The sequence below is a fragment of the Podarcis melisellensis genome (assembly GCF_964234715.1).
Source record: "Podarcis melisellensis genome assembly, chromosome: 3".
NCBI classification, from domain to species: Eukaryota; Metazoa; Chordata; class Lepidosauria; order Squamata; family Lacertidae; genus Podarcis; species Podarcis melisellensis.
In genome coordinates, this window is record NC_138530.1 from 15,528,013 (window position 1) to 15,553,241 (window position 25,229).

The 25,229-nt window shown below is 46.1% G+C and overlaps 1 protein-coding gene across 2 annotated transcripts in view; it reads right to left on the reverse strand.

Moving 5' to 3' along the window:
• FOXN2 (forkhead box N2) overlaps positions 1–25,229 on the reverse strand; it is a 53,434-nt gene that overhangs the window by 11,347 nt on the left and 16,858 nt on the right. For both annotated transcript variants that reach the window (XM_081904219.1, XM_081904220.1), the window contains exons 2-5: positions 18,777–19,327; positions 8,763–8,884; positions 4,034–4,098; positions 1,140–1,208 (exon numbers count right to left, since the gene is read on the reverse strand). In XM_081904219.1, the coding sequence (XP_081760345.1) occupies positions 1,140–1,208; positions 4,034–4,098; positions 8,763–8,884; positions 18,777–19,313 (793 nt within the window). In that variant the 5' untranslated portion in view covers positions 19,314–19,327. The remainder of the gene's footprint in view (positions 1–1,139; positions 1,209–4,033; positions 4,099–8,762; positions 8,885–18,776; positions 19,328–25,229) is intronic.

Here is a 25,229-nt window from a genome sequence, read left to right on the forward strand (position 1 = left end):
TGTTGCTGTCATGATGTATCAATAAAATCATTAAAAATTGATTTGGAACGTACATTTTTCTTTTTCCATTTACATGCTTTTGTATCTTTATTAGCAAAGAGTACAAAAATATGTGGGAAGTTTTCTGTGTGGTCCGGCGACAGTTGGTATAACTGTGGCTGAACAGGGCCTTAACTGACAGCTGTGACGAAGGGTTGGCGTTCGAATTCTCGGAATGCAAATGAAGGATAGAAGGTGTGTGTCTTTGATTGGTGGGTGCAGGTTTAGAATTTTCAGTTACACCACATGATTGGCTGGGGTTGGGCCAGAGGAGTGTATATATAGCCCGGCACTGGTCAGCAGAGAGCCAGAAGAAGAAAGAAGCTGAAGGAGAGGGTTGGGGAGGAAGGAGGAGGAGGAGGAAGAAAAAGACCTGAGAGGCAGGAGGAGAGGCACAGTGACCAAAGACTTGCTGGGCCTACTTGAACTAGCCAACCTAGGCTGAAAAGGCCTGTCTGCAGCGCCAATAGGAGAAGTGAGGAACATCTTTGAACAGTGACAGGTAGGAGGAGTATTACAGGGAATATTTCCAGGGCATTGCTGCAGGACAAAAGCTCAGCAAAGGGTTGGAAAAGAGGCTTCTAGCAGAATCTCCAAATATAGTGTAGATGAGGCTGAATGGGGGAGGGGGGGGTTGGAGGGAATAAAAGCCTAATTTGGGTAAAGGATTCGAATAGAGTAACCAACTGCTTCGTTAAAACTGTCTTAGTTTAACATTAATGGTTTAATATGAGCTGTCAGTATTTAAAATTACAGTTACAAATAAATAAGCCATATACTCATTCCAAGATGCGGTACTGTTTCAAAGTGACGAGATTTAGCTTGTGCTGTAATCCTAAGGACGTTTACCTGCAAGTAAGCCCAACTGGAAACAATGGGACTTTCTACCAAGCAAACAGGGTATACATTATTTCATTTCGTGTCGCAAATCAATATTCTAAAGGCGGGCTTTTTAAAACAAACAAACCAGAAATAAATGGCCTCAAGTGTTTTCTATGAAACCATCAGGCGCTCTAACTAAAATTTTGCATTTGAAAAGGGTTTTAATACAGCAGCAGCACTGAAAAACAGAAAGGCAACCAAAACTTATTTATACTTACAATCTAAAATGCCTTCTTCAATGGAAGTATTCAAGAGCATCATGGCAGTAGCAGCATCAATATCAGAGTCTGGAAAATGAAAAGGAAATTGCCTCCCATTAGGTTTCATCTAGAGGAGTGAAACATGACCATTTTTTAAAAAAACACACTTTTTTAAAGGACAGGGGTCAACAAACTTTTTCAGCAGGGGGCCGGTCCACTGTCCCTCAGACCTTGTGGGGGGGCCGGATTATTCGGGGGGGGGGTGATGAACGAATTTCTATGCCCCACAAATAACCCAGAGATGCATTCTGAATAAAAGAACACATTCTACTCATGTAAAAACATGCTGATTCCTGGACCGCCCGTGGGTCAGATTCAGAAGGCGATTGGGCCGGATGCGGGTTTGCCTACGCATGGCTTAGGATAAGGTGAGGTACCGTATTTTTTGCTCTAAAAGACGCACCAGGCCACAAGACGCACCTAGTTTTTGGAGGAGGAAAACAAGAAAAAAAATATTCTGAATCTCAGAAGCCAGAACAGCAAGAGGGATCGCTGCGCAGTGAAAGCAGCAATCCCTCTTCCTGTTCTGGCTTCTGGGATAGCTGTGCAGCCTGCATTCGCTCCATAAGACGCACACACATTTCCCCTTACTTTTTAGGAGGGAAAAAGTGAGTCTTATAGAGCAAAAAATACGGTAAGTGTCTTGACCAAGGATACCTAGTGAGCTTCAGAGCCAAGCAATTGCCAAGCCCTGCCTGCCCACCCAATTCAGCATCCTGCCTTCGTATTGGCCAACCACATGCCCATGTGATTCCCAGCAACTGGCATTCAGAAGTATACTGCCTCTGACAGGGGAGGCAGTGAAACAGCCATGCCGGCTATGTCTTCTCCTGCTCTGGAGGGCAGGACTCGAACCAGTGGTTTCAAGTTGCAGGGAAGGAGGTTCTGACTAAACATCAGGAAGAGCTTTCTGACAGTAAGGGCTGTTTGACAGTGGAACGGACTCTCTTGGGAGGTGGTGGACTCTCCTTCCCTGGAGGTTTTTAAGCAGATGCTTTAGCTGACATTCCTGCATTGCAGGGGGTTGGACTAGATGACCCTTGGGGTCCCTTCCAACTCTACAATTCTATGATTCTATTCTTCCCCTATATAGGGAAGCTTTTCCATGTTTAATTTTTCTCTTTTATATATATATGGGAAGCCACCCAGAGTGCCCGGGACAACCCAGTCAGATGGGCAGGGTACAAATAAATTTACTATTATTATTATTATTATTATTATTATTATTATTATTATTATTATTATTATATTTATCCTCCATGCATTTGTGTAATCCTCATTTAAAGCTATCACTGAGTCCTGTAGCAGCAAATTCTCTCCTTTAACTCCACACCGCAAGAAAAACTACTTTCTTTTGTCTGTCCTGAATCTTCCAACATTCAACGTCATTGGATCCCCATGTGTTCTAGCATTATGAGAGAGAAAAACTTTTTTCTCCACAGCATGAATCATTTTATATACCTGCACCATGTCCCTTCTTAACATACCTCTAAGCTAAGGGTCTAAAAGTTGTGGCCTTCCCTGATAGGGCAGTTGCTCAATCCCCTTGGATCATTTTCGGTGCCTTTTCCTGAAACCTCTGAAGCTCTACAATGTCCTTTTTGAGGTGAGGCAACCAGAACTGCACACATTATTCCAAATGTGGTTGCACCATAGATTTCTTTGATGCTACTGTGGTACCAGCACTTTAATTTTCAGTCCCATTCCTAAAGATCCCTAGTGTGCCTTTTCCACAGCTGACACACACTGGATTCCCCCACATTCATGCTGATAGGTGCCAACCCTGGTTCTCTAGATCACATAATTGCAACAACCAATTTAAAAATGGATGAACACAGATCTTGTTCAGCGCCCCAATCTCCTCCAGGTGCTTAATCAATTACAAAGTTGGAAGGAATAGCCAGACAATCACTGAAGCAAAACAAGGTACTGGGGCTGGCAGGGAGGGGTGAGAATCGAGAAGGCGAAAAGGGAAGACAAGTTGAGATGCTGAAAAACATCTAAATGATGAATGGAAAAAAACAATTTAAGATTTAGAGGAGTCCTGATTGCAAATGCAGCTGTTAAAAAAGAAGATGGAATCGAGACTAAAGTTCAGATGAAATTGGTGCTTTAAGGCCCCATCTGCACTATGTATTCAAAACAGTATCGAACCACTCTAAACAGTCATGGCTTCCCCCAAAGAATTCCAGGTGCTCTACTTTGTTGTGGGGATTGGGAGTTGTTAGGAGATCCTTATTCTCCTCACAGAACTACATTTCCCAGAGTTCCCAGGGAAGAGGGATTGACTGTTAAACTGCTCTGAGAATTGTATCTCTGTGATAGGAATAGGGCTCTCACAGGAACAGACATCCTCCACAAACTACACTTCCCAGGATGCTTTGCGGGAAGAGATGATTGTTGAAAGTTGTAAAGAGCTGCTTTAAAATGGATAGTGCAGATGAGGCCTTAGACTGGTCCAAGAAACTAGAATGGAAAATCTCAAGAGAGAAGACCTTTAACAAAACTTCTGGAAACAACCAAGCCGAATTCAGATGCTGCAACTAAACCACATCTACAGGTTTAAACCATGGTTTGGGATGCAAACTGATACCTGGTGGCCACAGGTTGCGGGATTTATGATCCAGTACGAATGTTGTGGCCAAATTATAGTTTGGCCATAGTGAACAGCCTTTGGGTTTGTGCATTCCTGCCTCTCCCCATGTGCTCAAATCCCCAAGCCAGGAAGTGCAGGAAGGAATCTGTTGTTCATGTTGACCAAACCATAATTTGGCCACAGCATCTGTACCAGGCCACAGACTGAGTCTATAAAGCTACCCGAAGGAGAGCTAAAAGATGGACACACAACTTACCTTTGATAGATCGACCCTGATTCTGTTTCAAAACTGAGGTTAAGTAGTGAGGAGAAGGTGAACCACTGGAAGAGAGGAGAAAGAAGGTTTAGAGACTGTGCTGAACCAAGAAAGAATTCACTTAGTCTAGCCATATTTGCCCCGTCAATGATTTCAAAATGGCAGGATCTCTCCTGTACCAGAAGTGATGTCAACAAGGACTGCTGGCCTGGTGTGAGTCTTAAACCTGGTGTATTACAGAGCTGACCTAATCTGTGATGTGGGTGATCTGGAGAAGATTTGAGTTGGGAGGTTTCCCTATGCAAATCCCTAGGGCGCCTTGCCGCCAAACATTTTCTGATGTCCCAGAAAGTGATCTAACAGGTTTCTTTTGCGGGCATTTAGTTAACAAAGCCAAAAACTGCTTAGCTTGCCTATTATATTATATCTGCAACTGGCATTTTTGCTACTGAACTCAAGAAAACAGAAATAAAGGGACTGCATCTAAACCCACTGCCACATTTGACAGCTTGCCACAGACTGAGAGCCTATTCAGACTTACTTTTCAAAGACGTGAAACTAATGAGTTGTGGAAGGGAGCTTATATCTAAACACTGACAGTGTGAGCAAGACAGAGGTGTCTGAAAACACACCTCTATCATAATTGCTTGCTCATCAGGAGATTGACTGCAAATCCCTTTGAGAAGACACTTGATTAAAAACCCTGGCTGGCCGCTGTGGAATGTGTAAAACAGTCACCATTTGGCCTATCAGACCATTTCCCCCAAACCACACCCAGCTGTAGCACACCTGATGCCCTATATGTGTGGGGAGGGCAGAGGCACAGTTGGTGCAGAAAACAGGATCAAACCTCCTGCCCATCAACTAGTGCACAGGGACTTCAATCCCACTTGGTGGGACCTGTTGAACACCTGATATCATTATGATATCAGATGATTGACAAGTGTTGTCCTGCCCACCCGTCAGAATTAGCTGGTGGGGTGTTGGGATATAAAGATCTGGCCCGCCAGACCAGAACATTTCTGCACCTGTAAGGGACAGAGTTCAGGGATGGGCAATACTCTGGCTGCAGAATGCCTTGGGTTCCAACCCTGGCATCTCCTGTTACAGGTGACGTGAAAAAACTTCTGCCTAAGATCATGAAGTGCCACTTCCAGTGAGATAATACTGGGCTACTTGGGCAAATAGTTTGAACTGATCTAAGGCAACTTACTACGTTTCTGGATTCCACCTTCAGGTTTCCATAATCCTGAGGACTAGAACCTCTGTTAATGAGCAAACGTTTTGTGCTTTTTATCCTGATCCTGCGTCCTCATGCCCTGCCATTTCTTTCTCAGAAACACAGTTTCCCTTGGCATTTCTTCCTGTCTTGTTTTAAACCCCAGTCTCTAGATTTGGCTTTACTCCAGGGCCGCAAACACTGAGCTCCAGCACAGGCCTTGCAAATCCTGTTCTAAAGTGTGTGGGAAGTGTTCTCAAGCCAAACACCACCACATATTTTTTAAGCTGTCTTTGTAAAGAATGCTCTCTCTCTCTCTCTCTCTCTCTCTCTCTCTCTCTCTCTCTCTCTCTCTGTGTGTGTGTGTGTGTGTTCCCTTAAAGATGATTTTCCCTAAGTGAGTTGGAGAATAAAGTCTGAAACAAGCATCTGTTAACAGGAGCCCTCCTGGCGAGAATTTCTACTGCGCTCTGGTCTATTTTGGGAAAAGGGGACTGGGAGTCATGCGTCCTTCCTGCAGTGGTGCACATAATCTACCTCAGGGACAACACTGCAGAACTTTTAGCTGCCCTGATGATTTTAAAAGGACCTCATCTCCTCAGCAGCAGTATTTGTTAACCTAATGAAGGGCAGCCAGTTTGACACGACAGAACAGCAAATCTGCCAATTTCAGTTCCCCATGTTTCTACAGCAGTGTAGAATTTTCTTTTTAAAGTCCTTGTGAAAATTCATCCACATTGTTAGGGCAAACTTCTCCTAACACAAACATTTTCATATGCAATTTTACCACCAACATACACATTTTTGCAAAGCAATTTTCCTTCAGGTAATGCATCTTTTGTATGTTGTTTTCATTTTTAGCCCAGCCTATGCATTTTTGTAAACACTGTTTGGCCCTGCAAAATTCAGAGAAGCGCCAATTTTGAAGGATGGCCGTGTTTCGGATTGTTGTCTTGTTTAAAAAGCTACAAGTTACATAGGTTTGCCTTCACATGTGAACCGAATCGAGTTCCTCCTCCATCCCTATCTGAAATTCTGTCAGTAACAGGAAGTCTGTCTTGGGCCCTGGAACATCCAAACAAAAACTGGCAAGGCACCTTTTAGTTGACACTACCGTTCACATTCAAAACACAGGCTGCAGTCCTGCAGCTATGTTTGAGTGGAAAGCCTGGCCACAGTCGCTCATGTATAGGTTACTTCAAGGCTGGATTAATGCAATGCGCTCCATGCAGGCCGTCCCTTGTGCCTGATCCGGAATCTGCAGTTAGCGCAGAAAGCTGCAGCACAACTGCAAAGAGGAGTGAGACCTTGTCAGTGTTTAACACCTGTGGCTCACCAACTTCAGTCTACTTGCAACCAGTCAACGGGAGGCTCTTCTCAAGCGACTGTTGTCCTCTCTGCCTTCCACTCTACCAATCCCAAAGGGTCCAGCCACCCTTGGGAGCTACCGAGCTCCGATCTCTGTGCTCCTACATATGCAATGCTTCTGGCAGAAAGACAAACAAAAGCAAAGCACGTCAGCTGTTTTTCAGTTCATGCCAGACATGGATACAGGCTTGACTTTTTGTTGTTAAGGGACTCCCAAAATTTCATTTCAGCCTTGGCGCTTTGCCAGGAAGGCCTTTCCATCTTGGTCAGGTTAAAGATTTCTCCTAAAGTTGATTAGTTGTGTCGATTTTTAGAGCGCATCTAACTCTTTCGTTAACCGGGCAGAGCATCGGTTTTGCATAAAACACCAATTGATATTTTCTCCGTTGGATTCGTTGCTGGAATGGATTTCTCCTCACTGCACGTCATCAAGGGGCAGCCTTGGCTGAAAGGCATTCCTGTGTTTGCAACGGGAAAACTGTTTCTACCGTAGGCTGGCGGTGGTGACCTAGGCTAAGAGCCAGCTATGAGCTCCATTTTCTCCCACCACAAGTTCATTTGCTTTCTATCAGGCACAGCTGGCTCATCTTCTAAACTGGGAGCATAAATACCCCCAATCTCCCCAAATGCATAACCCAAATGCGATCAGAAAATTAATTTTAGCTTGCAACTGCAATCTTCAAAACACTTACTTGGAAGCAAGCCTAGTTGAAATCTATATGTTCTCTTTATCAGAGGCAGCCAACATGGTGGTCTTCAGGTGTTGATGGTCTCCAGCTCCCATCAACTCCGGCCAATGTGCCCTATTGGTCAGGGATGATGGAAGGTGCAACATCTGAAGACCACCATCTTGGCTACTCTTGATCTTTATAATTTGTTCTTAGTTCCTTAGTTTTAGGTTTTGTGGTGAGCCTCCAGAGCTGACCGGGAGGGGATGAGCTGCAGAGGGTGGGGGGAGGAGAAGGAATTGCCAAAAATGCCTTCCCACCCATTCTGCTCCTGTATGCTTTCTATCAGAGAAGGGATATCAAATGCAAACTGCCCATAACATTTAATCAAGACGTTCCACTGGGATATAGATTCCAGTAAGTCTCTCTCAGCTAACACAAACATTCAGCTGTTGCCGTTGTTTTTTTAAAAAGATGCTTCCTATATTCAAGCAGAATAGCAAGGATAATATAAAGAAGGTGGTCAACATGAAGCTGTCTTAGACTGAGCTAAGTCTTATTTTCTCTCTCTGTGTGTTTCTCATTTTTTCTAGTCCTAAGCTGAGTTCTTCATATGTTCAAATCAGTTTGCACTTTTTTAAAAATAGAAGAGTCCTCATGAAAATTCATCAGTGTTTTAGTGCAACGTTTCTCCCATTTTATATATATATAATTTTTGCCTGATATACACCTCTTCTTTTTTTTTACTATTTCCTCTAATATGTGTGCTTGGACGCTCTTCCCATCAATACGTTCATCTTCCTGCAGACATGCTTTACCCCAGTATAAGCATTTTTGTACACATTACAGAGGTTGGATGGTCATCTGTTTTAGTTGAGATTCTTGCCTCGCAGGGGGTTGGACTAAATGACCCTCAGGGTCCCTTCCCACTCTACAATTCTATGGCTCTACTTGCCTGGAGAAATGCATCGCAAAATTCATAGAATTTTGCAAATTTTGAAGGGTGGCTGTGTTTCGCTTCATGCCTTGTTTCACAAAGGGCAGACTGCGCAAGTTCACCATTCAATGAGTATCGAATTTCTGCGCAAGTTCACCATTCAATGAGAATCGAATTTCTGCGCAAGTTCACCATTCACTGAGAATCGAATTTCTGCGCAAGTTCGCCATTCAATGAGAATCGAATTTCTCCTCTGCTCCTACTCAGAGTCATCCCAGCGTTGCCTGATCTTGGCTGGCAATGGCTTTGCAGGGCTACAATGTTTGGAGAAGGGTGTGGGAGTCTGGAGATGAACCTAGGACCTTCTCCACACTAAGCTATGGCTGACTCTCTTCTAGACTTACCAAAACTAATGTTCTATTTTTTTTCAAAAAAAATGTATCACCACCTGCGGACAACACTGATCTAGACGGAAATCTGCATTCCACCACCCACCCGTCCCAGATTGCACTGTGTTTAGAGCAACAAGAGTCCTACCTCAGTGGTGATGCTGGTGGGGTATAAAAAAAGGCAGAGGGGAAAGGCTGCTTCTTCAGGGCTTGTATTAGGTTCGGTTTATATTCTGGGTCCACACACCACAAAGAACCTTTTCCATTCACCTAGGAAACAACAAAAGCACCCGTGCTTATTACGAAGGACTTCTCCCATTTTGTGTAAGCCGTTTCAGAGGACAGAACCACCACTTCTACAACCGACTCATTCCAGGATACCTCCTGCAGGGAAACGGTCCTAAGGCAGTACTTGAGAGACTCTGGGTCGTAGATGAAATATGCTCACGGCAGGCTGGAGGCTGCTGAGACAGACTTGCACCCCAAGCCTGACAAATTGCAGTTCAAAGTCTGTGCACCATTCCGTACATCAAGCTTCCTCAACTAAGGGGGTCTCCCAATGTTCAGGACTACAACTCCCATCAGCCCTAGCTAGGAAGCAGTGTTAGAAACTCAGGTATCTCAGGTATATCAACAAATGGCACCTTAAACCTGGGTTATGGATGCCACAATGGAATGTCTAGGCATCTTTTTTCCTGTGGAATTTGCAATTTTATATATATACCGTATATACTCGTGTATAAGCCGACTTTTTCAGCACATTTTTAATGCTGAAAAATCCCCCCTCGGCTTATACTCGAGTGAGGGTCCCTTTTGGGCTGTTCCTTCCTCCTTTGCCGCTGTCGGCGGTGGCGGTGGAGAAACGAGCAGCCTAAAAGGAGGAATTTCGGGCTGCTTGTTCTTCCTCAGTCGCTGCCGCCACCAACCTCTGCCTCTCGGCAACACCCTAGGTAGGCAGGGGGCGGGAGGGGCTGGGGGGAGAGAGAAGCCCCCTCTGTCACACTCCGGCCCACCGGGAGGTTTGTGGTGTGGTGAACCGGCTTATACTCGAGTCAATAAGTTTTCCCAGTTTTTTGTGGTAAAATTAGGTGCCTCGGCTTATATTCAGGTCGTCTTATACTCAAGTATATACGGGTATATCATTTCTATGCTGCTTTATATTTTAAAGAAAAAAATCTCAAAGCAGTTTACAACACATTAAAACATCAAATAACACAATCCAGAATAAAACAAATACAAGCTTCAAGGAAAACATTTCAGATCCTTCTCTAGGTGACATATTCCTTTCCCCATATTTACTTACCTACTTAATTTATAGAGCTGCCCCATAGCAGAAGGACTCTAGGAAGCCAGTGTGGTGTAGCAGTTGGAATGTCAGACTAGGACAGGCATAGGCAAACTCTGGCCCTCCAGATTTTTGGGACTATAATTCCCATCATCCCTAGCTAATAGGACCAGTGGTCAGAGATGATGGGAATTTTAGTCCCAAATATCTGGAGGGTCGGAGTTTGCCTATGCCTGGGACCTGAGAGATCAAATCCCCACTCAGTCATGAAGCTCATTAGGTGACCTTGGGCCATTCGCAGCCTCTTAACCTGCCTCACAGGGTTGTTGTAGGGATTAACTGAGGAGGGGTGTGTGTGAATCGTACTCCTTGGAAAAAAAGTGGACTATAAATGCAATTGATCGCCGAAGAATTGATGCTTTTGAATTATGGTGCTGGAGGAGACTCTTGAGAGTCCCATGGGCTGCAAGAAGATCAAACCTATCCATTCTGAAGGAAATCAGCCCTGAGTGCTCCCTTGAAGGACAGATCCTGAAGCTGAGGCTCCAATACTTTGGCCACCTCATGAGAAGAGAAGACTCCCTGGAAAAAACCCTGATGTTGGGAAAGATGGAGGGCACAAGGAGAAGGGGACGACAGAGGATGAGATGGTTGGACAGTGTTCTCGAAGCTACCAGCATGAGTTTGACCAAAGTGCAGGAGGCAGTGGAAGACAGGAGTGCCTGGCGTGCTCTGATCCATGGGGGCACGAAGAGTCGGGGACGACTAAACAACAACAATAAATGCAATAAATAAGCTCTTCTTCTTACCTGCTCCAGCCAGATGGAGATGCCAGTCACCAACCTGGCATTCAGAGATCTCCACATGGTAGCAACTGGACCTGCGCCGGTAGTAAAATGCGCCTGGTCACCTGCCTAATTTCTAACACTGCTAGGGGGTTATAGTCCAGCAATGTTTGGAGGGTACCAGGTTGAGCAAGGCTGCCATTCATCCACACACCAAGATTCTACCAAATCTCCTGCAACATCACAGCCATCCTATGTAATTAATGGGGCCAATGTGCAGGTTAACCTTTTAAAACATGGCGGCCACTCACTTCCAAGCACTTAAGACGGGTTTTTTCACCAGCTTCTGCCTGACACCCACCACACTGGAGGGGGGGGAATATCAACTTTACATGGTTCCTTGGGATAGGGATGGTCCTTCAGATAGGCACAGGGACAGGTGTTGCCCTCCAGGTGTTTTTCTGGCTATGCTGGCGGGGTCTGAGGAAAGCTGAGGTCTCAACAACATCTTCACAGCACCAGATGTTGGGAAATAAGTGCTTGTTTGCAAACTCCACCCCCAGCCCCCTACCCCAAACACTTTTCCATCAGATCCAGGAAGCAAGTAGGAAAAGCGGGAGGAGAAGGGTCAAGCTGCCATCTGAGAGAACATCTCTCTCGACAGATCGATGGAAAACCTCATATGTTTCATGACATCCCAAACATCCTACTCAACACCTGCCATGGTATCAAGGTATGAAACCATCAGCAATCCTGATTCAAACCCTAAGAAACATGACTGTTTTGAATACTGTTCGATTTTACAGCAACAGAGGAACCACGACCCTGCTTCACGCCAAGCCAGACAGCTGGTCCCTCTACATCAGTGTTGTCTACACCTAGAGAACCTCAAGCTCTCCAGATCTCTCCACCAGGCTGTCAGGACCCTCCCCAAATCACATACCTCCTCCAACCACCGCCCTCGCCAGAGCTGCTTTGCACCCTCTGCAAAAACTTTTGACTGGCTGGAATGTGGCCTTGAACAGAGGTTGGACAGCCATCTGTCATTGCAAGGGGTTGGAGTAGATGACCCATGGGGTCCCTTCCAAATCTACAAGACTATGAAAGCCTCTTGCTCTCCAGGATGGAGAACAGAGAAGGTGTAGAAACTAGCCTGCGTCACATTGAGAAAACGGACATCCATTGCTGAACCCCCTTTTGCACCTAGTCCTGCCCACCATGGGCACGAACTCCGCTGCCCCGAAGCCAGGAGAAACGACAATTCTAACTTCTGTAACAGCAGGGTCTAAAATAAATTATCTGATAAGTTTGGCATAGAATTTGCCTTCTCTCTCACACACACTCCCGCAAACCCTTGTTAGAACACCATGTTCTTAACAGACATCCTAAACACAGAAAATAGAAAGCAGCAGGCCTGCTGAACTTTTCCATGGGTGGGCTTCAGTACACGGAGAAAGCCGTGCCCTGCCCTTGTTCCCAGACAACCCAAAATCAGGCAAAAATATAGCAAGGGAGACAGTGGCCCAAATACTGGTCTTGCAGGAAGTTGTTCTGGCTGGTTTGCTGCTTATAGGTGGGGTCTGCAACAATGTGTTACAGTGTGCAGTGCTCCTGTTCAGGGTTCCAGCAGGGATACTCCATTCCATTCCTCGCCCTCCACTTTCAAATCCACCCCTTTCCCCAAGAGACATGCCTCATTCTGTGTGCACCAGAAAAATACCAGGGGGTATTTCCCCCCTACGTTAAACAATGGTAGTTATGGGTGACTTTAAAGAGGATCAGAGAAACTCATGGAAGCTAAGGCTATCAATGGCCTCTAGCCACGATGGCTGTGCTCCTCCCACCACTGCTGGGGGATTCTGCCCCTGAACACAATTGCTGGGCATCAGAAGTGGGGAGATGGCTGTTGCCCCAGGTCTTGCTTGTGGGTTTCCCATAGACATCTGGTTGGCCACTGTGAGAACAGGATATTGGATGAGATGGGCCTTTGACCTGATTGATCGGGGCTTTTCGTATGACGATTCAGGAACCAAATAAATATCTGAACCAAGCTTTAATTCCCATGACGATGTTCAAGGCCGCAAGATAAGACATTTTAGGCTTGCCTGAGGCAGCCTCCTCCTTCTTTCTTTTTACACAGGGGTAGAGCAACTACTCTATTCCGAACTTAAAAATGGAAAGCGTAACGCTGGTGGTCAACAAAAGAGGTTTAAAGACCTTCTCAAGGCTAATCTAAAAATAATGTAGTATAAACATCGACAATTGGGAATCTGTGGCCCGCAAGTGCTCCAATTGGAGAACAGCCTTTACCAAAGGTGTCATGGGCTTTGAAGATGCTCAAACTCAGGATGAAAGGAAGAAACGTGCTAAGAGGAAGGCACGCTTGGCAAACCCTCACTATGATCAACTCCCGTCCGGAAACCTATGTCCCCACTATGGAAGGACGTGTGGATCCAGAATTGGCCTCCACAATCCCTTACGGACTCACTGTTAATGGAAGACAGTCTTACTCAGCTATGAGTGATCGAAGAAGAAGAAGAAGAAGGAGGAGGAGGAGGAGGAGGAGGAGAGGGGTTTACGTGCGTAACTCCACCATTCTGCTTCAAAGCGCCTGCTGGAAGCAAACCATCGCTGAAAAACTAAGAAGTGTTGAAAGCAGTAATGGATACAATTAATAGCGTAATTTCTTAATAGCAGGTTTGCTTGCATTTCTAATGGTATCTCATTTGGAAAGGCCGTGTGGAAAAGGGGGCTATGGGCTTCTTTCTCTTCAGGCAACGAATTAACGGAGCCTGTTTCAAAATAACAACCATTCGTTCCATTTGCATCTCAATCTTTCTTCTGGGTGCTCGAGGCAGCTCTTATTTATTTAATTAACTGCATCTGCATCCCAAATTTCTTCTCCAAGGAGCTCAAAGTAGTGTCCATGGTGCTTCCACACCTCCTTTAAACCCTGAAACAACCCTTAAAAATGGAAAAAGATGAAGTCCCAACGAAAGAAGAATGGTGAACGAAGATGACAGAATACACTGAGATGGCTAGACTTAACTGTGATAAATAAATAACAGAATGAAGAAAATTTTCTTGAAGAATGGGAATATTTTCAAAAAATATTATGGTTATGCAGCAGTTAAAGTATAGCAGCTGATAAAAAAGGTAAGGGTACCCCTGCCCGTATGGGCCAGTCGTGTCCGACTCTAGGGTTGCTCGCTCATCTCACTCTAGAGGCCGGGAGCCGGCGCCGTCCAAGGACACTTCCGGGTCATGTGGCCAGCGTGACGAAGCTGCAGCTGGCGAACCAGCAGCAGCGCAGCACACGGAAACGCCGTTTACCTTCCCCGCTATAAAGCGGTACCTATTTATCTACTTGCACTTTTACGTGCTTTTGAACTGCTAGGTGGGCAGGAGCTGGGACCGAACGACGGGAGCTCACCCCGCCGCGGGGCTTCGAACCACCGAACTTACGATCAGCAAGTCCTAGGCACTGAGGTTTTACCCACAGCGCCACCCGCATCCCTATAGCAGCTGATAGTTGTAGTTTAATCATTTATGAATAACATACGTAATGGCTCAAATATAAGTAATATAGCAGCTTTCTAAGGTACGAAAAGAACAAAATGGAAGGATGGGTGGGAAGTCAACTAATATGAGATACATGTTCTGATGGTTGTTTAAAAGAATTTATAAAGTTTGAAAAGCTAATTTAAAAATGGTCTTTTAAAAAAATAATCCCTGCAACAACCCCATGTGCTCAGTTAGGCTGGGAGGCAGTGACTGGGTCCTAGGGCCATCAAGTGAGCTCCATGGATTTGAACCCTGGTCTACAAGGTCTTAGTCTGACCCTGTAACCACTACCCAACACTGGCCAGCATCCATACTGTGCAATGGGAGTTTCAGCACCTAGTGAGCACCAGGTTGCCTACCTTGGGATCAGTGGCAGATGATATGGCTTCTTTGTGGAAGATCCCAGGTTCAGACCCTGGGGGATCCAGGTTTTAGGTGGCTGGCTACGAAAGACCCAATCCTACTTGGTATGGAAGGCAACTTCATCTCCTGAAAGTATTATAGCTTTATCTGATCGTCCTGGCCAGTCACTTGAGTTCATCATCACCAGAGGTGAAGCTGAAATCACTCCCCGAATGTACTTTTTAGAACTCAGCTATTTGTTGCTCGACCGCAGCTCCCACAATTGCTAACTACTGGCCATGCTGATGGGAGTTGGAGTCCAACAACCTCTGGAGGACCGTAGGCTCGGTACCCCTGCTATAAAGGATCTCGCAGGTCAGCTCCTTGCCTAGGTTATCAGAAATAAGGCAGTCTACTTTCAGTGGCCGTTATTTCTAAATACGCTTGGAAATAGCAGCCTTTGTCTTGAAGGTAACACCTGTGTGTTACAAGGGAAGCTGACTTTGCAGAAGCTGCGATCCCAATCCCAAAATGTGATGCTTTGTCCGAGCAGAGATTTTTGTAGCAGTGATGAGAATATAAACAGGGAGAGAAAACCTTCATGTTGACAAGATGAACTCCAAGGACCCTTCAGCTTCTAAAAAGTCTATGATTTTGAACAAGGCAGGCAGGCTGCACACGTCAGCTAGCTAAATAAGATGAACTGCATTGGGAAGTTCCTGACTCACCGCTAGCATCTTCACATTGCCAAAAACAGAAAATAAAACCAACTTTCTTTTTCTTAAAGTGAGCATTTCTTGAACATCTGTCATACCCTGCCTCCATTCCATGGGAAAGCAAAATAAGCAGGTTTTGCATCACTTGCACTATTTACTACTGGTCTTTTACAAATCATAGTTCCAAACATGCAAAAACAGGCTTGAAAATTTTTAACCTGGAAGCCAATAGCAGTTCTCACCAGCTCCAAGAGTAGCAGGGGAAGGAGAGGGAGCAATAAATAGGCTTGCTTTTAAGTTCAGATCTTGGCCACTTTTGCACCCCTATGTCCACACTTCTTTCTGCACGAGAGAGAAATGGGCCAGTGGTGGTAGTAGTAATAATAATAATAATAATAATAATAATAATAATAATAATAATAGTACCCTGCTATCTGACTGGGTTGCCCCAGCCACACTGGTAGGGCACATGCTCAATCTGTAGCATAGAGAGGGAACTCCTGCCTTAAATACTAAAGAGGTAGACAATACTGAGCTAGACAGACCAATGGTCTGGCTGGTAGAAGGCAGCTTTCTATCTGCAGTTACGTTTGACCTGAAAACTGGGTCCAATTTAGGAGAAGCACGGCCCTCAGGTGAGAAACACGCCCTGCTCCAGACAGCTACCCTGGCTATATAACAAAGCCGAGTTGTGTTATTTCAGCAGATCTGATCTGCGCACGTATCCTGTTTCCATTGCATAAGCAGATCCTCTGTGAGGAACTCCAAAACCGGTTTTGCAGAGCAACTTAGAAAGCGGCAGTGTTCTTCCCCTTTGATACTCCTGAGCTCGGGTTGCATCAACACGCACACACGTGTGTCTTGTACGTGCCTTCGTGCCTCAGCTTATTTTTTTTAAAAAAAAAAAAGACAGAGGAAAGAGAGGTTCCTCCCTCCCCCCCTTCTGCCCGCCCCCACCCCCAGCAAATGGCACACCACCGGATCAGCAGGAACACAACCTCTGCATCGTGGCGTCGGCAGCCTCTCGCAAGCCAGCCAAGCAAGAGGAAATGCTGCCATGGCAACACAAACCAGGCTGCTATTTGAGCCCATACTTCACACGCTAAGCTGTCTCTACCCACCCGCCCGCCCCCCCCCCCCCGCAAACAGCACAACTTTCAAATAACTAATCTCTTCCACTTTAGGAAGCGGGGCTGACGCAACATGCAGTTTCCAGCTGTTCTGAAACAACCACATCCTTCCCCAGGGCGCACAGGCTCTGAAAGGTACACCCAAAAGAGCTGGCAAAAGCCTGAGTCACCTGGGCAGGTAGCAAAGCAAGGAAAGCAACAAGAGTGGGCAAGCAGGGCACCGATATTAACTTCTGCGGCATGTCTTGCGCTCGTGTGTAATTATTACTGAGTCATCAGTGTTCAGAAAGGGAGGAAGAGGGTGCCTGTCCACTCCCTTGGTTACCAATACATAGACGCAGACATTGACGGAACCCGTTCCAATGATCTCAATTTACTAGAGACAGTCCCTTGAATCCTGCTACCTGCAGTGTTAGACACTGAGATATGAAAGCTAGGAGATAAATGGCAACATCATCCTAGGTTATGGGCACAACAATGGAATGTCTGGGCACGCTTTCTTTAACAACAAGAATACAGTGCTGAAAATGAATGAACTGCATCTAAAACATTATCTTCATTTTTAACAGGGTCTAGTCCTTCCCCTGCCCACCAACCCCAATATTCTCAAGGGGGTCTCTTCTCCAGTCTTCAGAGAGTAGCTGGAAGTGGGGAGGCAGAAAAAGGTCCTCCTTTCCTTCCACTCTGCAGTTTTAATCTGAAATCTTAGGTACAGAGCTCAGAAACAGTTCTGGGATGGCCTGGGACTCGGGCTCAGACTCGGAACCAGAGGAGTCTCAGTCTGCACCATATCCTTTGCCTAAGGCATCATCTGAACCAAATCGGGGGCCTGATCCTGAAGAGCACCAGTCTGCACAGGTTCCCCTGCAACAGACACCTGAGGAGAGACCTGAGTACTCGCAGGAGGAGTGCTCGCCTTCGGGCGAGACAGGGAGGTGAGTCGCCGGGGGATCAGGACCGGCCATTACCCTGACAAAGATAAAAGGCTGTCGGACCCCACCCCATGTTGCAGGAGCAACATTGCTGTATGCCAGACCCTGCCTGAGATCCTGTACCTGTCCTTGCCTGGTTTCCTGCCTCGTGTCCTGCCTTGACCCTGTCGGACTATCTCCTAGTGGAACCTTTGGATTCTGGACCAGACCTGGGCCACAGTTCTTGGGTTACTCCCAGGCCCAGCACAGGCTCGCGCTAATGAAATTCCATGTCGCAAAATGCGCCTAGAACAATGGGAGCTTCAAACACTGGCTGCGGGTAAGTTATCTTCCTTGCACGATGCCCATTCATGGACAGACCTACAAGGGTCTCTGTAAGCCAACAAACTCTTCCAAAGTGGAGTTTCTTTTTCTTCCCCTGAACTGCAAGATCCTTCCTTTAAACAAGGACACCTAGCAGAAGTCCTTCTCACGCCCTATGCACGACAACACTCTTCTCCAACTTGATGCTATTGCGCTCCAAGCTCCGACCAGCCCCCAGCCAGCACGGCCAATGATCAGGAATGATGGGAGTTGTGGCCCAGAGACATTGAGAGGGCCCCATACTGAGGAAGGCTGTACTATAAAGACTCCATCTGTTTCTGGGGAGCAAGACGAGCCTGGGTTTTGCTCCCAATACTGCAGCTACAAGCTCTGGAGAGGCGGGCAAAGTTAGGTGGAAGTCCAATTTGTTTTCGATTCTACCGATTTGTTTTCAATTTTACCATGGCAAACTAAAAAAAAGAAAGAAAAACAGTTGCAAAAACAGACCAAATCAAACTATTGTTGCACATGGCTAATAAATACTCAGAATCTGAAGCATCTCCCTACCCAGTGCCTCTCAGCCTCCTAGCTCTCATCCAGGCTCCCAAGCAAACTAAGATGACCCGACAAAGTCACACAACAGAGGATTCCTGGAACCTGCTGACATCAGACTAGTCCTAGGTGGCTAGGGTGCTAGATGGGTGCCTGTAGGAACTGATGGGTGGACCAGATGTGGAGCAACAAACTGAAACCGTATTCTGAAAAGACAGAGGTGTTACATGTTCCAAGTTCTCCAGCCCAGGAGGTGGGAAGGCGGCCTGGTCAGGAAGGGGCTGCACTCCCCTGGAAGGAAAGTGTCAGTCTTTTTGCACAGCGTCAAAATACTCTTTGTTGGTTTGACTGCAGGGAACTGAACAGGGCTAACCCCTCTCAAAATTGTAGGGCAGCAAAGACATGGTTTGTGTTTGTGTGTTCCAACAAAACATCTGAATCAAAGGAAGTTCCACCATATTTTCCCTTAAGCCAACAAGCAAAGCAAACTGGTAACGGTTTTTGTTTTTTAAAAAAAGAACAAAAGGAAGAGCAAAAAGCGCCCAGTTCTCACCTTGCCGTGGCTTCTCTCCACCTTCCGGAAACACTTGTTCAAGGAAAGATTATGCCGGACCGAGTTCTTCCAGCCAGTGGGGGCCGTGGCAAAATACGGGAAGCGCTCCAGGATCCAGCTGTAGATTTCTTTCACCGGCAAGCTCTTGTTGGGCGAATGCTCTATCGCCATATAGATGAGGAGACTAAAGGAATAGGGGGGCTTCGATGTGGCAGATTTCTTCTCGGGGTTGGAGTAGCAGGAAGAAGGGTAGGATGGCACACTGTCGCCTTCGATGTCGTACAGGGGGCTAACCACCGGAAGACCCTCACTTCCGAGGCTGAAGTTTGTTAGGAGGTTCGTGCTTTCGTGAAGCCAGTTCAAGTTTGTGAGCTCGTCGTCGGCCAGTTCGCTATCCACGGCCGTGGCCTTCGGCCGAGCCGCATCCACCGCCTCCGGCAAGCTCCCCATTCTTTGGATGTGCCGCAGCCCCGCGGATTTCTCTGCCCCCGGCGTTTCAGCTTTCTTGTCCGGAGTCATTCCAGTTACTGGACCCATTTAATCTTGTTGGCCTAGAAACAGGGAAAAAAGCTTTTATAGAAGCGTAAGGAGAGCCTGCTGGATCAGGCCAGCGGCCCACCTGGTTCAGCATTCTGAACGCAGGATCCAAGCACAGGAATTAATAGAATCAGAGAACTGGAGGCGACCCGCAATGCCCCTGTCCCCATACGGGGATCGAACCTGCAACCTTGGCGTCATCTCTGCTCTCCTGTGGTTTCCAGCAACTGGCATTCAGAAACATACAGTGGAGACAGAGTATAGCCATCATGGTTTGAAGTAGAAAGCTGCCTTATAGATGAACGAAACTATTGGTCCGCCCAGCTGATTATTATTTACAGCAGCACCTGAGGTCTGGGAGAGAACCTCAGGCCCAGGGGTAGATTGGGGCCCTCTTGGCCTCTCCATCTGGCCCTCAGGACTCTCCCATGGTCACACTAACCCTGTTTTGTAGCCTCCTTTCTACCTGGGCTGGAACATGTCCTTGACCTCTTATGAGGCCTCTTGCTTGGAGGACAGGGAAGGATCTGATAGGGTGCGCAGAAACTAGCCCACTGTACAAGGTAGAAAATTACATCCCATCCTCTGCCCATTTTTGCGTCTAATTCGCCTGACCACTGCTATGCGGTCCTCAGAAGGATGCCCAGAAGGGAATGCAGTCCTCAGGCTGAGTCGGGTTCCTCAACCCTAGTTGAAAGTAACTGGAAACAGGTCTCCAAGTGCCATGGACTGGCTGGATGAAGGCACCTGTCAGGGAACTTTCATGGGAAGAAGGCTCAGAGCCAGGGGACTGGATGACCATGAGCGTTCAGAGGGAGAAGAGAGAGCAGGCTGGGAGGAGGTGGTGTCAGAAGCTGAAGAGGCAACAGGCTTTTGTGAGCAGGAAGAAGCCGTGGCAGAGAGCAGTTCAGACTCCGACTCGGAGGCTGGAGAGGAGGCTGGCCAAGAGGCAGAGTGGAGACAGGCTGCTGAAGAAACCAGGGAGTCTCCTTCTTTGAGCAGCTCCCCTCTCCCTGGTTTCCCATAACATGGAGAGAAATTAAGCAGGCAGAGCAGAGGATGACTGTGTGCAGACACGGCCTGAGACTGCGTGGGAAAGGCCCTGGAGAGGTGGAGGCCTAGTGGCTACCGGGAAGGCGGGGACCTTCAGTCCTCGCAACTGCTTCATCGGGATAAGACCTCCTGGAAAGAGTTGCTGAGAGCACTAGGCCAGAGCTGTGGGTTGTTCCCTTGAACAAAGAGATAACTCCACTGGCCTGGAGTGATGCATTGCTTTGTTGCTGACCTACACCTGATTCCGGCCCTGACACCAAGGTTTCAGGGAGGAGTCTTGAACCCAGAACCTCCTGTGTGCAGAAAGCACTGAGCTACGGCCCTTTTCCTGAGAGGACGGCTCCATGTTTTTTTGAGAATTAAAGTGCATAATAAACAGCCAACCTGAAATTTAATATTTTTTTATTATTGCGGTGGGTGCATAGAAGTTTGGGCCATCTTTGCTCAGCTCCTTTCCACCCACCCACCCCTCGGCTCGCTTATTGGCAACTGTGTATTCATTTGCCTGCAGGCGCCATTAAGAGGAACAAGTCCTTTGCCATCCTTTCTGTCCCTCGTATTAATATTTGATACGTTGCGTCGTAAACTGTTGCTCTCATAAACAGTATTAATACCGTGGGTTGCTCTTAACCATCCCCCTTTAGCGGTGTGGCTGAATCAGAGACGCCATTTCCCACTGGGGGGCATTTTCATGGCAAAAGCTCAATGTGAGCTCTTTTGAGCTCATTGGAAGGCAGGAATATACAGAAAGTGTGGTATTGGCTGGCCTGCCATTTCTGAAGGAAATGCAATTTTGGGGGGCTCATTGGCAACACACTGACTACTACGGCATTGGCAGGTAAAGATGGACATCATGGGTTGTGCTTTATTTTAATGAACCAAAAGAGGAGGGCAAAATTCCAAGAGCTCTTGCTTTCTTTGCTATGTATTCAAGCTCTGGGAAAGAAAAACTCCTGAAAATCTGCAGTAGGGTTGGAAATGAAATGGAGGAGGAAGAAGCATTCACCTATCTGTGGAAGGCACTGACTGGATAGCATCCATGACGTCTCAGACACAAAAATATCCAGAGCCGTTTTGCTCTTGCAGGTGAATAATCCACTATAACGACTTCTGCTTCAAATTAAACACTTTAGTATTAAAACAGATAAAAATATGATTGACAATTGAAAACATCAACACACACACAAAAAAATTTAAAACTCAACAGGCCAAGAAGCTCTGTAGTTTGAGGTGGAGGGTCATCAGTCACCCACAGTGCTTGTGGAACCACAATAATGTGCAGCGTCCACCAATGCTGAAGATTTGGGAATGGGTAACATTTGGACACACGCTGCCATGAAAATGAAGTTTCTCTGTTGCAAGAGAAATTCTCTCCACGTCCAGTATTCTTCATGTCCTGAAGTCGGAAGACGCCTCCAAGAAAGATGGTTGGATCGCTAGCAACCACAAAGTAACAACCAGGCAATTACTGCATTAAAAATGTCAACTAGCAAGACCCAAATAAAGCTGAACCTTCAATATTGTTCAGACCCATCAAGGATGACTTGACTTGCCTACACCAAATTATTCTGTAGGCAGGAGGACAGATTGCTGCTCCCTGGAGAGATATAAACTCCCCGATATACAAGCTCTCTCTAAATTAAAATATTTCATAAAAAGGTTTACCACCAATGTGTTAAACTTTCAGATTATGGTCCAAACACATACACATAGAAAAAAAGATACATTTTTTTTTTTACTATTTCCTGCAACTACTTTAATTAAATTCTGCATCAAAAACCACTTAAGCATTTGGTAAGCTATAAAGCAGCAGAATTTATATTCTCTGTGCATATATAAAAAGAAACCTGTCTTCATTTCACAGTGGGAACCCACAGCCATATCAGTGTGAATCAAACAGAGTTATGACATCTAATCAAGGCAAGGTTTCTATAGCAATGGCAAAGCGATTTCTTCAGACCTGGCTAACAGGCAGCTGATACGCAAACAGAGCACACAATGCCTTTACATGCCTTATATCTTGGGCATCCACAAAACAAAACTGAAAACCTGAGAGGTACATGGATGTTTACTTTTATTTCATATTTTTTTTAAAGATGGGGAACCGAGCTGAAGGTACAGGCACCTTTCCCAAAACTGCCCATAACCCACAACAGTGATATAATTTTAACCCGGGCACCTAGTGCATTCCACTCTTTGCCATGCAGAATGGAGGCTGTGCAACTCGCAATCGTTTCTCCATAGGATTGAGAGAACTGTCCGAAAAGCATAGGTAGTTATGCAAGGGCGGGGGGCTGCAGGATGAATGGGTGTAAATAGCACCCCCTACTTTCTCGAGCAGGATCTTGCATTAGATCTCAGTTCCTCCATGAGCAGGAAGAGCCCGTCCATTTATAAAAGGGACACTTTGAGTACAACCCATTGTCCCAAACATCCAGAAATACCACATGGCACAACATCACCACCCCCATATATTGTTAAGGACTTGCATAAAATCTTGTTAAATATTAAGAGTATTTCACACACACTTCAGAAACACATTCTGCAGATTTGGGCGGTGGTGGGGGAAGGCAGGTACACTGAGATTAGGAAACAGCAGCCCAGTTAAAACATCTTATTCCAATTTTCTCAACAGCCTTTGTACATTCTGCCCCACAAGTGTGGGTTCCCAACTCATTCCTAGGTTGCCCAACCCATGGTTTGCCATGATGCAAGGCCATTAAACGCTAGACCATGGTCTGAAGAGCGTTGACGAACCCTAGTTTGGAGACTGGCTAACTTAGTTAGCACTAACCTGCCTCAAACCATGATGTGAGTTGGTACTGACAATAGCTTTCCTGGTAGGACAACGTGTAAACTGTGGCTAGAGCACTTGGGAAAGGATGTGAGCTTCTGTGCCACATTCCCAAGCTAAACCATAAGATCATATGAAGCTAATTTAGAATGGGCAAGATGACGTGCCTACCTAGCCCTGCCTTCCCAAAGCCAGTACCCTCCAGATGTTGTTGGATTAAAACTCCTGTCAGCCCCAACCAGCATGATCCCTCTGAGATATCAGGTTGACAGAAGTCAATCAAGTCCTTTCCTTATATAGAGAGAGTGGCTGCGGAAACCCAGCCAGATGGGCAGGGTTTAAATAATAAATTAACAATAATAGTTGTTGTTGCTATTATTATTATGAAAAGAAAAACTGTTAACGTACTAATTTTTAGCACACTCAAAGAGATTTATCATATATTTGCACATGCTTGCGAAGGGAAGTCATGTGAAGTCAGGTGTTTGGAACTGCCCAGGCGGACGGATATCAAACCCGTTTATAGTGGTACCTCAGGTTAAAAGCTTAATTCGTTCTTGAGGTCCGTTCTTAACCTGAAATTGTTCTTAACCTGAGGTACCGCTTTAGCTAATGGGGCCTCCCGCTGTTCCACGCCACCGCCACACAATTTCTGTTCTCATCCTGAAGCAAAGTTCTTAACCTGAGGTACTATTTCTGGGATAGCGGAGTCTGTAACTTGAAGCGTCTGTAACCTGAAGTGTCTGTAACCCGAGGTACCACTGTACTGAGCTGCACATTTATTTTATGAATAAAATTTCACCGTGGAATTTCTCCCCAATTTGGGGGGGGGGACTCCCCACTGTACAAGACGGCTCTGAGTACGGGACCCTCACACATCCTTGTCTGTATAGGAGTCAAATCAGCCAGCAAGCGTGTTGGATAAAGAGGGGATAACTGAAGCAAGAGAACTCGCAGCATTCCTAAATAGAGTTGTGTTCTGGCTTCCTGCTTGTTCAGCACTGCACGTTCCAATCGGCCTCTGAATGGCTGGACTGTGGCCTCATTACGCCAGAACTTAAACCTTTGGCATTTAATACCAGAGTGCATTATGTTGCAATGCTCTTTAGGGTGTGTACCTGCATGAGAGTGTAGGTGGGGGCAGGGAATCAGGAGGCGGAGGAGGGTTATTCCTAGACTTGTCATTATGATCTGACATCCCATAAAACCTGTTCTGCCTCCTGGGCAAAAGAGAGAGGAAGTCTGTGTAAAAACAGACACGACTATTTTACGCTGCTGAACAGCATTCAACCTCCGTGTCATAGTTGGACGTGCCCATCCCCCTTGTCCCCTGCTTCTGAGTACCAGCGGCTCAAAATCACAGGAGCAGAGAGAATTATTGTGCTCGAATCCTGCTAATGCGTTTTCCACAGGTATCTTGCTGGCCACTGTGAGAATGGGATGCTGGACTAGATGGGTGATTGGCCGGATCCTGCAGGCTCTTCCTATGTTCATGTTAGGTGGTATCTGCAGGAAACCCTCACCTGCAGAGCACAGTGATGGATTGGGTATCAGTGTCAGAAACACAAGAGATCTGATCTAATCGCCAAAGGCACATTAAACCTAGGTTACGGTTGCCACAATGGAATGTCTAGGTGCCTTTTTCCTCCACAATGAGGTTTGTTGTTAGTATTACTATTCATTTCATTTCTATACCGCTTTATATTTTATAGAACAAATCTCAACACATTAAAACATCAAATAGAACAACCCAGAATAAAACAAATTCAAGCTTCAAGGGGAAATATTTCAGATGCTTCTCTAAGGGGCATTTTGCACCCAGACATCTCCTCATGGTTGCAATTGGGCCAGTGCAAATCACGCCTGGCAACTGTCTAATTTCTAACACTGTTGGGTATGTGAGACAATCTTTCCTGCGAGACAATCTTTCCTGAGTGATATTACCAACAGACGTACTCAAAAGTAGACCCACTCAATTCATGAACATGATTGAGTTCGCTCCATTCTTTTCAATGGGTCGACTCAAAAGTATACAGTGGTGCCCTGTAAGACGAACGCCTCGCAAGACG